Genomic DNA, 12,976 nt, shown 5'->3' on the forward strand with positions numbered 1-12,976 from the left:
ATTTATCTTTATGCCACAGAACGTAGATCGTTTGGGACTGACAGGATCCTGGGATGCAGGGACAGACCTCCTGGTTGAGGCATTGACATGTCCCCAACCCCCAAGACCTGAGGCTCTGTGGATGTTGTGGGCAGAGAAGGGGTGGTGCTCGTGCCATGCCGAGGGCAGGAGCTTTGCCCCCGCCCCCCCTTCTGGCTCCTCCTCAGCATTTTCTCTCTGGCAGCTGTTTTCACAGGCACTGGACCTGGACAGGAGGCCCAGTGCTCTCTCTGGTCTTTGGTCTCAGGCCTTCAGGCTGGGTCTGTCCAGTTCCCAAATGCAGATGAAGGACCACCAGGGGTGCCCCAGGCAGGGCTGAATTTTCTCTCTCCTTCCTGGCCACAGAGTGCAGCAGGACTCCCCCACCCTGCTCTGGCCAGGAAGACAGGCTAGAGGTGGGCAGTGTCTGCACTGTTGAGGCTGGGGCAGAGGGCACGTATTCAGCAGCTGGGAAGGCCACTGGTGTCCAAACCTGGGGGTGCTGGTGCTTACCTCTCCCCTACCCTGTGCTGGGCTCACTCAGGTCTCACCCCTCCCTTCTTCCCCTGGACCTACCTATATCTGTGTTTTTCTGGGCCCTGTGTCTCTGTGTCTCCCTCTGCTGTTCTGGCCAGAACTTGGCCTCTGCCTCACTCACCTCTTGTTCCCTCACTCTCTTCCCTCCTCCTCCCCATTTCTCCTCCCCATTTCTCCTCCCCATTTCTCCTCCCCATTTCTCCTCCCCATTTCTCCTCCCCATCCAGCCTGGTTTCCAAACCCCCAGTCATAGCCCTCTCCTCACTTGCTCACCATCTCTTCTTCCTTCTGCTTTTCACTAGGGGTGGAGGGCCGTGTGGATGGGAGGCCTGCAGATGACGGGTGGGTGCTGCCTGGCAGGCCCCCAAGGTGACCCCGAGGTCATGGCCACCCCCTCCCCTGTACTCCTGAGAGCTTGGCTTGGCCAGCTGTCAAATCTTAGAAATCTTGGAGGATCTGGAGCAGGCTATAGCCAGAGAGCAGCATCTTGGCCCCACATGCCCCCCACCCAGCCACCTGGGTCCCCAGGACATGGGGAGGGGGATTTCACCCTGTGCTCGCTTCAGCTCTGACTAGGTGGCCCCAAGATTAGGCGGTACCCAAGATTAGGTGGTGGGTGGAGGCAGAAGAGGGGCCTCAGGTTTTTTTTCTTTTGGCAGGGGTGGGAGTTGAGGCTGGGTAGGGGGGTGGGGGGGGGAGGGGGGATAGGCCACAAGTCGTGGATCGTGATTTACATAAAACAACCGGGCTGCAGCCAGAACCTGAGCATATGTAGATGAAGCTCCTTGTCAGGCCCAGCGCAGGAGGGAGAAATGATTTCAACCTGTACTGCAGCGGTTACCATAGCAACCAATTATTCAGTGCTAAATTATAACTGTTTATAACACTCGTGAATGGGAAGGCTCATATTTCATTCTTTCTTTTTCCCTCTCAATCTTGAAGGACCCCAAATTGAGAATGACCAACTCTCTGAATCCTCCCTTTTGAGTGTAAATGCCGCCTTTATCGAGAGATGTGGTGTGTGTTGAGCGCTGGGTGCAGAAGGAAGGGAGAGGCGGGAGATGGAGGCCTGGATAAAAGGCATCCAGGCATCTGCAGAGCTGGAGAGGAGGAAGGGCGGGTGGGGACTGCCCACTGGGGGACCCCGTGGCCTGCACAGGTGGCATGGTGTGGTCTCAGTGGGCCGGGGGTCAGGGCAGAGAGCCCTCCCGTTCACCCCCAGCTCCCCACACATGCAGTCTGGGTGTGGTGTTTCAGCAGATGGATTCTGCTGGGGACTCGGAGTCTACTAAGACTCCTGCCACCAGGCGCCTCCTCCCCTGTAGTCATGCCTGGGGCTACGGTAACCCAAAGGACATCATCGTAGCCCAAAGGACAGCATCAAGGTCAAAGCCCCGTTTCGTGTTCACAGCCTCTGGTGTGGCTTGGGGCTGAGGTTGCTTTAGGGCTTTATTAGGACATTACCGCTCCATGCCTGTGTCTCCTCCCTTGAACAAGACTTGGCTCAAAACCCCTTCTGTAAGTTCCAAGATACTGGTCTACCCCTGCTTCTTAGCCATTCTTTCCTTCTTGCCTCTGGCTGGTGCCACATCCCTCAGGTCCTGCTCCTGGGTCACTCCTCTTCGTGTTGTTTTCAGAACCACTTGCTGCCCTTCCTCTTGCCCCTTTTTCTGCAAGGAAAGATTTGGGGGGAAGAAAAAACGAGGCCCAGATCTTGAAGGGTCCAAACAGCTGGATGCAGAGATAATGCTGTGGATACAGACTTATGCCAGTGGGAAACCAGTCTCCAAAGACCTGTCCTGCACCTCCTTCCTCAGCCAGCACCACACCCCACCCTGAGCAGTCAGGAGGGCTTGGATGAGATCGGGGTGCAGGCGGGGGCATGCCCAGGCAGTGTGAACTTCCATTTGGTGAGTGGAGAAGGCACTGCCTGGGAAGGATCAAGGGATAGGTGGTGAGTTGGGAGAACTGGGGAATCAGAGTTTTCTTTCCTACAAGGCTTTCTCTGGTGCAGGGAGAAGTCTCTCCTTTCCCTAAAACAAGGGGCTGCCACCACTGCCATCACCCAGGGGGCCACTGAGGCACTGAGGACTGGCAGATGTGCCCTGCCATAGCTCTAACTCGTTCCACCTCCCCTGCTCTGCCACTTAACCCTGGAGTGGACCAGGGCCAGCCCTTTGGCAGTGCTCAGCTTGGGGCCTTTCGCCAGAAGGCGACAAGCTGTGTGTCGTCTGTGGAGACACACAGACATTGAAATCTGCTTGTGGTGCCTTCGCCCCTTCCTCCTTCCCTCCCTCCAGCTCCCTCTGGGCCCTGCATTTGGAACTGTGCTGGCTGCTCCTCACCTCTCCTGCACTTGGAGTGTGGCAATGCCTTCTTCCCATCAGATGGCCAGGTCAACCCTCCCTCAGGCGTTTGCCACAACAGCCTTTTCTGCTGGCATCAGGTTGCCCAGCTGCCCTGTAAGTGTCGCCCAGCTGTGGGCACTCACTCTGTACTTGGCTTAGCCTGGTTCTGACTGGCAGAAAGGAGAAGGGTGAAACTAGTGATGTCCTTGTCTGTCATCTGGCCCACATCTTTGCCTTCCAGGAAGAGTTGGGGTCATGGGTGGTTGGGTCTCTCCCATTTCAAAATGTTTGCGGCCTCCTCTCACACCATCTCCTTTGTGCCTCTTGCCACCCTTTGTCAAATCCTCATTTCACAGATGAGGAGGCTGAGGTCAGACCCTAGTGACTTGCCTAGTTCCAGGCTAGCAAAGGACAGAGCTCCGAGGCATTCTGTGTCTTGTAGACTCCCCAGGGAGCCCCAGGACCCACGGTCGGGCCACTCGACTCTTAGCTGAGTGGATATCAGGCATGGGTCTTCCTGCCTCATTCCCGGTCTGAAGTGTGGTGTCCACCCCAGGGCAGCTACAGGGCCAGCCCATGCCCCTCCCTCTGGCCGCCCCACAGCCTCTGTCCGAGGTGCTGAAATTCTTGGCAGCCTCCTTCTCCCATCCTTACCTTTGCTGGGGTGAGGCCTGGGTAGTGCCTGTCTCTCAGGTCTCTTGAAGGGTGGTCTCTTGAAACTGGCCGAACTTTACACCCTCGGGGTAAATAGATGTCCCTGTCTGACCCCTGCCTCCCTAGAGGACTGTGGCAGAGCTGGGAGCTGTGTCCCCATGGCTCTGCATTGGCATTGCATTGCCCTGCCTTGGGAGCAGGAGTGCTCGATAGGCTGTCCTGCCCCATGTAGGTTCTGGCAGCAGCCAGGACCGTCTTCACCCCTGGGGCCCCTGCACAGAGAGTCAGTATTCCGGGAAACACCCAGTTCCGGAAAAGCGCAGAGGCTCTGCTGTCTGCCAACCTCCGGCCAGCGCACTGACTCAGCGGCTTAATGAGCATAAAAGGTTTGGGAGCAGAGAGCCCAGTGGGAGACAGTTGGGAAGTGCAGGGAGCCTGTGGGGGAGTCCTTTTCCAGTTGCATCTCCGGAAGAGCCTCCCTCCTGGGGAAAGACTCTCAGCTCTTTACAGTGTGCCTGGAAGGGGCAGAGATCTGCTGGGGCCCTCCCAGGAGCCTCCAGACAGACCTGCTGCCCTCTTCCCTTCTCTTGTGGGCTCTTCTCCTTCTCCTCCCCCATCCTGCCCGGTCCCCACCTCCTCTTCAGCCTTCCGCCCCCCCCCCCCCCCAGTGGTGTCTTGAGCTCATTTTCCACCTCTCCAGTTCTCTATCTTTTCCATGACTCTCTTTGCTCACCTTGAAAACAGTAAACAACCAGCTCGAAAATGCCAAGCCCCATGCTGGTAACTGGAGCCTCAGTGCCCAGCCTCTCCCGCAGACCCCAGCCAGGAGGGGGTTGGCAAGGGCTTTGACAGTTCACTTGCATCTGGAAAGGCGGAGAGTAAACAAACAGCCTCCTCGGAGGGACAGTGCCTTTCTGGTGGGGATGCTCTGGCTGTGAACGCCCTTATCTCCATATAAATGGGCCATTTGCTGCCTGTACAGACGGGAAAACTAAATCAAGGAAGCCAAGCTTAAGAGCTGCCTAAATTACCTTGTCTCCTCTGGAGAGGAAGCGGCCGGGGTGGGGGTGGTAGAGAAGGTGGGCTCGTGCCATCACAGCTTCTGGAGAGTCCACAGACAGATGGAACTGGGACGTGTGCTCTACATTAATTACAGGTTTCGTTTGACACATGCAGCTCCATTGGGTGCACATGTACACAGAGGTTGGCTGCTGGCTCACACCCCCGGCTCTTCACCCACCCATTTCCCCAGGATTTTTCCCGTGCCCTTTTGGTTTTGGCTCTGGACATTGGGTTCGGCGTGAATTCCTGGGTCCCAGTCCTCTCCGGCAACACTTGTTAAAATCCTAAAGTCCCTAGAAATCTGATTCTGATTGAAGCAGAGCCTGAGCCTCACCCTGCGGCAGTCCGGGCAGGCAGCACTGAACTTGCCCAGGGGGGAAGTCTGACTTCACCAGGGCCTTGTCTCACCTCACACTCCACCAGGTGCTATGGCCCTGGCACTGAGGACAGGACCCTTGTCCATTGCTGCCTTGGGGCAGCCCCTGTAGCTGGGCTTGTGTTGAGCTGTGAGCAGCAGGACACTGAACTAGCCGAGTGGGAAGCATGGGCCGAGTGACAGTGTCAGGGGCTGCTGAGGAGAGTCCTGCTGCCCAGGACTCTGGGTTTTCTTTGGGCCTCTGTTGCCCTTACCATCTTCCTCTCTCTTCTAGGGGAGCAATGATGAGCTGTCGGAAAATGAAGATGATCTGGAAGAGAAGTCAGAGAGTGAAGGCAGTGACTACTCCCCCAATAAAAAGAAGAAAAAAAAGCTCAAGGACAAGAAGGAGAAGAAAGCCAAGCGGAAAAGGAAGGATGATGACGAGGATGATAATGATGATGGGTGTCTAAAGGTAACCTCTGAGGCCTGGCTGGCCAGGGGGCCTGGGCTCCAGCAGGACAGCCCTGCCTAGATGGGCTGAGGCTTCAGGTCGGTTCTCTGCCTTCTGAGCCCCTGTGAGCAAAGGGCTGGAGCGCCCTCCCCACGGGTGTGTGTGTGTGGTGGTGGGGTTGGGGGCAGGTGGGCCTGTGGGTGTGAGTGTGTGGGGATGTGCGTGGAGGTTGGACACAAGTGTTGAAGAAAACTGTGCACCAAGTCCTGGAGATGCTTTTGAAATAACGGTGGGTGACATTTTGGGTTTGGGAGGGAAGTGAATGGCCTCTCATGGACGCTGATGCATTTTCTGCTCTTCTACTGAAGCGCACAACTCTTTCTGAGGAGAGTGGTGGTCTGGCTCAAGTTTTGTATCAGGAGCCTTTCCCTTGGAGCACTTTGGGAAAATAAACCAGCCAATGGAGCCTCTGCCAGCAAGAAGCGGCCAGCCAGTTCTGCTTATGGTAGAAGGGGAACTTGGTTACTCAGCATGTATCTTGAATTTCTGGCCATGTGGGCATCCAAGAGGGTGTCCCAGTGAGCACGAGTCAGGGCAGCTATGGATTGGCCTGTGGCTCTCCCTGGGGGGGATGTGGCTTCTCTGTGAGTGTGCAGGATGATGTGAATCCCTCAAGTCTCAGAAGCCAGTTCAGGGCTCCTCCGGGAGGGGCTGGGCCGGGCCCTGGGCCCAGCTCTTGGGCTGTGGCAGATGTCAGCATGTCCTCGACAGAGCACTCTGCTTCCTTTGTTCCTTGGGCATGGTACACAAGCTCAGTTTGGGCTAGCCTTGGATTTAGAGATAAGGGCTCTGTGAATATCAGTACTGCCTGGTGAGGCAGGAATGGTGGCTGTCAGTGGCTGGAGTTAGGAAGCACCCTGCTGTCCCAAAACCCAGAGGGGTTTCATTAGCCAGCAGTTGTGTTGTGAGTCATCTGTGACCGATAAGAGCTGAGGCCTGACAGCTTGTAGGATGAACTTGTGGGCAGGATCCAGGGTTCTCCTGTGGCAGTGTCACCTGCTCATGCTGCTCTGCTTCCTGCTGGGAGCAAGGTCTCAGGTGCCTCCAGGAATGGCTGTGTGTCATGGGGGCTGGGGGCCATGGGAGGGTGTCCCACACGGGCACACCCCTGAACTGTCATAGAGAACAGGATGCTGGGAAGCAGGTTCCAAGCCTTGCTGCTTCGCTGGGCAGGCAGATCTGGTTCTCAGGTCCTGGGATGGAGGGAGGCTGAGTGTATCTCCCACGTGGCCTCCTGTTGTGGAGCGGACAGCGCAGCTCTGAGGGGCTTAGGTAGTGATGGGGTCTGTTGAATGGGTGCCCCAGGAGTGCAGAGGCCAGGGGGCTTCCAGCTTGGGGTGTTCTTTGGGCCTGTTTCTTCACATCCCTCAACCCTGCCTCTGGAGGGTCAGCTCCGGGCTGGGGCCAGGCACCCTTGTGCCTGAGAGTGGGCTTCTTGTCCACCCACGGCCCTGTCCGGCAGCTGGGAAAGCAGGCCCGAGGTCCCTACGGGGACAACCCCCCGCCCTCCCCCACCGGCCCTGGACTCATTCGCACCTGGGCCAGTTACCGCTCTGGGGTGTGGCCTGTGCCGGTTGGCTGAGTGGGTCAGGGGGTGGGGCTGCTCTGAACCCTGCGAGATGGGGCGGGGCGGGCAGGGGGCTGCTCCCAGCACGTGTGCTGACCTGTTGGGGAAAGAGGGGGTAGGCGCTGTCACCCTGGTCTACAGCTGGGGAAATTGGCTTGGAGAGGTGAAGCAGCTTGCCCACTTCTCAGCCGTGTCCGTCTGGCTCCAGAGCCCAAGCTCATGGCCAGCACCCCCATCCGGACTCACCTAGCCTGGCTGTCTGGAGAGCTCACTGTGTGCCCTTTTGGGGAGGTCCCTCACCTCCTTGGGCCATGGTGCCCCATCTGGAAAATGAAGCAATAGCCAAGGAACCCTTTCACATGTCTGCCTTCAGCTGGGCTCTTGTCCCATGCCCCTACCCTGGCTGGGGCCTGCCTTCCTGGCCCTGGAAGCAGGAGAGCAGTCTGTCATTTCATGGGGTCCACGTGTGACCTACTGGGGGACATCCAGAGGCAGCCTCATTTCTCCCTAGCAGGGCTAAAGGGCTACCTGAGGCATGTTAGCTACTTAGGGGCAGCTGCCCTTTAGACTAGCCCTATAGGCTGCTGTTCTGTCCTGGTGCTCCAATTCCCAGAACATATTCCTTCCAGAGAGAGTTCTGTTACTTTTTCTGCCCTGGTGTGCACATAGCCACACCCTAAAGCCCCCCACATGAAACCTCAGGCTTGGCCCTGCACCCCGTCATGAGTCAGTGCCTGAGCTGTGTCCCCCCCAATCAAGGGGCAGGTGGGTTGGAAGGTAGAGGGTGGGTAGGAACTGCACACAGTCTTCCCACCCGTTCTGAGACCTCCTGGGTGGGGGCACAGGTTAGAAGGACCCTGCTCTGACCCCCCCCTCTGGCCTGGGTGTCCCTAGGAGCCCAAGTCCTCAGGGCAGCTCATGGCCGAGTGGGGCCTGGATGACGTGGAGTACCTGTTCTCCGAGGCTGACTACCATACGCTGACCAACTACAAGGCCTTCAGCCAGTTCCTCAGGTGGGCCGCACCGCCAGCCACTGTGGCCAGGCATCCATGGGAACCGCAGGTTGGGGGACAGAGCCCTGGGCTCTTGGGGTGCAGGGGGACCATCAGGCTGACACCAACCCTGGGCAGAGCTGGCAGGAAGGGCAGGAGCCCTTTCATTTTAATAGATGTCCCTGCTTTCTCTTGTTGGCCCTGAGCCCCAGGGTGGTGGTCCTGGTCAATCCTCAGGGCCTTAAGCTCTCGTGGCCTCTTTTAGTTCTGTCTTGTGGCATCAGAGCTTCCATCTGCTTCCCTTTGGGGGCTGGCGTGAAGCAGAGGAGATGGTATGCTTGGAGCTTTGGGACTTGTGCACCTGGCCCCTTTGGCTGGAAGAAATGGGGTCGGACACCCAGTGGCCCATGGCAGGCCTCTCCCTCTGGTCCCTCAGGGGGTACAGGGTCTGGAATCCCAATAAGATCGCCAACTGCATAAACAGGGAATCAGGAGTGTTTCGGGGTAGACTGGACTCTCAAGCTGTATCTTCTCCCCTGCACCCTGTCTTGCTTTCTGCCTGGTTTTCCCAGCCTAGGGGCTTCTTACCCTAAGTGTGGGAGAGGAGGGGGTGCCTAGGTCATTGCACTGGGGGGGTGTCTCATGCCCTCCACAGCAATGCCTTCACCCCACACAGGCCGCTCATCGCCAAGAAGAACCCAAAGATCCCCATGTCCAAAATGATGACTGTTCTGGGTGCCAAGTGGCGGGAGTTCAGTGCCAACAACCCTTTCAAGGGGAGCTCAGCAGCAGCAGCTGCAGCGGCAGTGGCTGCGGCTGTGGAGACAGTCACCATCGCCCCTCCGCTGGCCGTCAGCCCTCAGCAGCCACCCCAGCCTGTACCCATCCGCAAGGCCAAGACCAAGGAGGGCAAGGGTAAGGCTGTGGGTGGGTGGGCACCCCGCCCTGCTGGCAGAGTCCCACCCTAGACCCTCTAGCCTCGGGCAACTGGGACAGCTGAAGTAGCCTTGACCAGAGACCCAGGGCCTTGGCTGACCTTGGACCCACTCGCCCTTTCTCAGCTATCTTGTGGCATGGTAGCTTCCATCTGCTTCCCTTTTGGGGCTGGGGTGAAGCAGAGGAGATGGTGCACTCAGAGCATTGGGACTTGTGCACCTGGACCCCTCCGACTTGGCCTGGAGGGAGAGGGAGACTCCCCATGTTCCTGGAAGTCTGGGGATTCTTGAGCTTGAGAAGGTGTCCCAGGGTTAGCCTGTTGACACCTCTTATCTGAATGCCCAGCCCCTGGGGTCATGGATGGGTATGAGTGTGGTCATGGTCAAGGCTGGCTTCCCTGGGAAGCCCGGAAGGAGGTCCAGAAACAAAATCAGACTCAGTGGTGGATATCTGCTGTCTGGGGGAAGAACAGGGACAGCAGAGGCTCTCTATGATTTCAAGTTCCCAGGGGAGGGGCCTTCCCTCACTGGAGGATTTCTGGTCCCATCGGGGTTGAGACTGGCATCAGGCCCAGGGCTCTCCAACATGGGGTTGCTGGTGGCTCAGCCCTTCTGGGGCTCTGACTGGATTTTGATGGGGGGCCGAGGGGGCTCTAGGAACCCATTGTTTCAGCCCCAAGGAGCTTTGGTTTCTAGAATAATGGGCCCCTTTTTCCAGGTCTCTGCAAGGGCCCGGAGGGCAGAGTGACATGGAGTTGAGTCTGCTCCTCTTCTCCTTCATCACTGTCCTCCATCCTGGGCCTCTCCAGCCTGCCTTGCTTTCTCATTTCCTCTTGGGCTCCAGCCACCGAGCTATTGATTCCGAGCTGCCCATTCAGAGCTTGAAAAATTGAAATAGATTTTCCATGGCGCCACGGAGGTTACAGCTGGGTTCCTAGCCCCATCTGTGTGTGATACGGCTGGAGGAGGCCCCGGAGCAAGGCCACCTGCCTCCAGAGCCCCACCTTCCCTGCTCAGCCCAGTGGGAGAGGCTGCCGAGGGGTCATTACTACCCAGGTGGCTAATTTTCCTGTGGCCGGCTCCATAAAAACAGCCTCAACCCTGCTGGCCACCCAGGAGCTCGTGTTTGCTGTGGGTGATTGGCACAGGTGGGACAGTGTTGAGTGGTGTCAGTGTTGCCTGGGCACGGGGATAACCTGGCGACCAGGGAAAGGGCTTCTTGCCCTGGGCCCAGGTATGGACCACAGGGGGTAAGTGTACTCTTGGTAGCCCTGCTGGCCACAGGGGCCCATGGCTTCTTTCTGGGGAGAGGGGACAGGATGGGGCTGTTCCCAAGATGGCTGGCATTCCTGCCATTCATGGAACAGGGGCAGTGGTGGCCAGAGCAGAGATTGAGCAGGGCTTGTGTTCTGGATCCCCCTTACTTGCTATGTCACTTTTATGCAAGGACTTCATGGCTCTGAGCCTCAGCCTTCTCACTTGGAGAGGGGTGGCAGCAGAAGGACCCTTCTCTTATGGAGTCCTGGGGGTGGGTTGTGGGGGCTGACTGTAATCATGGCACTGGGTGAGCAAGCCATGGCAGGTGCAGATTATCCACTGTCACTTTTCAGGGCCAGGAGTGAGAAAGAAGATCAAAGGTTCCAAGGATGCAAAGAAAAAGGGAAAGGGGAGAAAGGTTGCAGGGCTCAAGTTCCGCTTTGGAGGGATCAGCAACAAGAGGAAGAAAGGCTCCTCGGTGAGTGTGTGTGTGTGTATGTGTGTGTGAAAGAGAGAGAGAGAGAAAGAGAGAAGGAGGGCTGGAATGTATGTGTGGATTTGTGGGCATGTGAGTGTGTAAATGTGTGTAATGTGTGAGTGTGTAAATATATGAATGTGTGATAGGGTATGCTGGGATGTGTGAGTGTGAGAGACAGCGAGACCACAGGTACTTGGCTGTGTGTGTGGCTGTGTAAGCAACCTTCGATACATTCTGCATGTGTGTGAGTGTGCTTGTGCACATGTGTGCAAGGTGAAGGCACGGTGATTGGAATGCAGGGCTGTTAGTCCACTGTCCTGAACCAGGACTCTGGAGGGGAGCTCCCTGTCTACCCTGCTGGGCTAGGGGCTCAATTCTGCCTCTGCTCCATCTGGGTAGCAGGTAGGAGAGTCACCTGGCCCTTGAGAGTTCTGATGAGGCCTGCATGCCCAGGTCTGCTGGGAGGCTGGACCCCAGGAAGGTGGCATGTAGGCAGGAACTGGGTGGGCTGGGGCTCTGACCCTCCCTTGCCCTTCCACGGCCAGCTCTGGCACCAGGTTCAGACTAACCCTAAGTCCCCATCTGAGCCTTTGGGCCTCCCTTCTCTATGGGGGGGGGGGCATACATGCCCTACCCCCACCCCCACAGGGCACCTGTTTCCCACACCTTGCCCTACCTCTGTAGAGGGGCAGAGTTGGAAACCATTTCTTGGTAGAGGCAAATGACAGGACTTGAGTTTAGCTGCTCTAGAGGGAAGTACAGAGCAGCAGGTAGGACAGCCTGGAGCTGGTGGTGCAGCTCAGCTCAGCAAATATTTGTTGAGCACATTTCCATGTGCTAAAACGCTCTGCTCAGCCATGGTGGGCCCTCCTCCAGAGATGTTCACAGTCTGGAGGGTGTTTAGGAGATACACTGGGAGGGAGCTAATGATAGGCAGATGGGACAGACCAGACCTGGCACACAGGCTGTGCAACAGGTCCAGTTAAGGAGAGAGCTGGGAAGACTCCTTGGAGGAGGTATCCTTAGGGCTTTCCTTTGAGGGATGAGTAGGAGTTTGGCAGGGTGGAGAGCAGACCCAGGGGAGAGGTATGGAAAATGTGAGTTGTGTCTGAGGGCTGGAGGGAAGGGCTTGGGGAAGGTGGTAGGACAGCAGGCTGGACTGGTGGGTGGGGCTTCAGGATTTCTAGCCAGAGACTAACCACAGAGAACACTGTGCCTCTGGAGCCCTGACCATGCCCCACCCTACTCCAACCTGTGTCCAGGCCGGTGAGGCCCTTGGGGATGGGCCCCCAGGGCAGGCTCTAGGCTCACCAGGCCCTCCCCTACCCCTGCAGAGCGAGGAAGATGAGCGGGAGGAGTCGGACTTGGACAGTGCCAGCATCCACAGCTCCTCTGTGCGCTCTGAGGGCTCCACTGCCCTGGGGAAGAAGAGCAAGAGGCGGCGCAAGAAGAAGAGGAGTAGGACTTTCGGGGGAGGGGGTTCCATGGCTGTCCTGGTGGAGGGGGTTTGCAGAGCCCCACCCTGGGTTAGCAGGGGGGGACATCCTCATGCCTCAGCCTTTCCTGGCCTTGGCCAGGCAGTTCACCTGTGTTTCCTCACCCCATCGGTCACTGTGGTCAGAAGGGTCTTGTCCCAGTGCGGTTAGATCAGACACTTTTGGTGTAGGCCCCCTGGGGCATTTGCACTAGCAAAGGGGTCACTGGAGAAGGAAGTGCTTCTTAACCTCCTGCACCATTCACCCTCTATTCCTTATCCTCTCCCTCTTCTTCCCTCCCTCCCTTTTATCCATCTTCTACCCCTCTCTCCCACCCCTCTATTCCCTCAGCCTTTCCTCAGGCATTTGTTCACCCCACCTGTCCATCCACCATCCATTCATCCAACGTCTATTAAACACCTACCATGTGTGGGTCCAGCTGGGGGTGGAGATTGGTTGGGCACTGGGAGTGGGGACCAGGCCCTCCACTACCACTCTGCCCCTTCCCAGTTGACGATGGTGATGGCTACGAGACCGACCACCAGGACTACTGTGAGGTGTGCCAGCAGGGTGGGGAGATCATCCTGTGTGACACCTGCCCGCGGGCCTACCACCTCGTCTGCCTTGACCCAGAGCTGGAGAAGGCTCCCGAGGGCAAGTGGAGCTGTCCCCACTGCGTAAGTCACCGGCAGAGGTCCTGGGGCCTGGCCCCCATCGCGCAGTCCGCGGGGAGGTGCGGGATGGGAAGAGGGGCGCGCGGGAGGGAGGGAGCGAGTTGCACCGT

General features: G+C 57.7%; 1 protein-coding gene and 1 long non-coding RNA gene across 11 annotated transcripts in view; one reads left to right on the forward strand and one right to left on the reverse strand.

Moving 5' to 3' along the window:
- CHD5 (chromodomain helicase DNA binding protein 5) overlaps positions 1-12,976 on the forward strand; it is a 61,102-nt gene that overhangs the window by 9,835 nt on the left and 38,291 nt on the right. For 4 of the 6 annotated variants that reach the window (XM_077891444.1, XM_077891442.1, XM_077891443.1 and 1 more), the window contains exons 3-9: positions 2,856-3,017; positions 5,270-5,449; positions 7,950-8,068; positions 8,724-8,962; positions 10,593-10,717; positions 12,052-12,175; positions 12,703-12,869. In XM_077891444.1, coding sequence (XP_077747570.1) covers positions 2,856-3,017; positions 5,270-5,449; positions 7,950-8,068; positions 8,724-8,962; positions 10,593-10,717; positions 12,052-12,175; positions 12,703-12,869 — 1,116 coding nt within the window. The remainder of the gene's footprint in view (positions 1-2,855; positions 3,018-5,269; positions 5,450-7,949; positions 8,069-8,723; positions 8,963-10,592; positions 10,718-12,051; positions 12,176-12,702; positions 12,870-12,976) is intronic. The other 2 variants (XM_077891446.1, XM_077891447.1) reach the window with 1 other exon arrangement.
- LOC144310474 (uncharacterized) lies at positions 1,936-12,958 on the reverse strand. 5 transcript variants are annotated; one of them, XR_013376192.1, is made up of 7 exons: positions 12,617-12,958; positions 5,250-5,305; positions 4,589-4,698; positions 4,291-4,420; positions 3,558-3,640; positions 2,901-3,073; positions 1,936-2,225 (listed from the first exon to the last, which is right to left on the reverse strand). It is a non-coding gene; the product is annotated as an uncharacterized LOC144310474 (long non-coding RNA). The 5 variants fall into 5 exon arrangements; XR_013376190.1 differs by lacking the exon at positions 2,901-3,073 and having other exon boundaries at positions 5,028-5,305; positions 12,617-12,949; XR_013376193.1 differs by lacking the exon at positions 2,901-3,073 and having other exon boundaries at positions 3,558-3,631; positions 12,617-12,943.

The sequence above is a fragment of the Canis aureus genome, chromosome 3 (assembly GCF_053574225.1).
Source record: "Canis aureus isolate CA01 chromosome 3, VMU_Caureus_v.1.0, whole genome shotgun sequence".
In the NCBI taxonomy this organism is placed as follows: domain Eukaryota; kingdom Metazoa; phylum Chordata; class Mammalia; order Carnivora; family Canidae; genus Canis; species Canis aureus.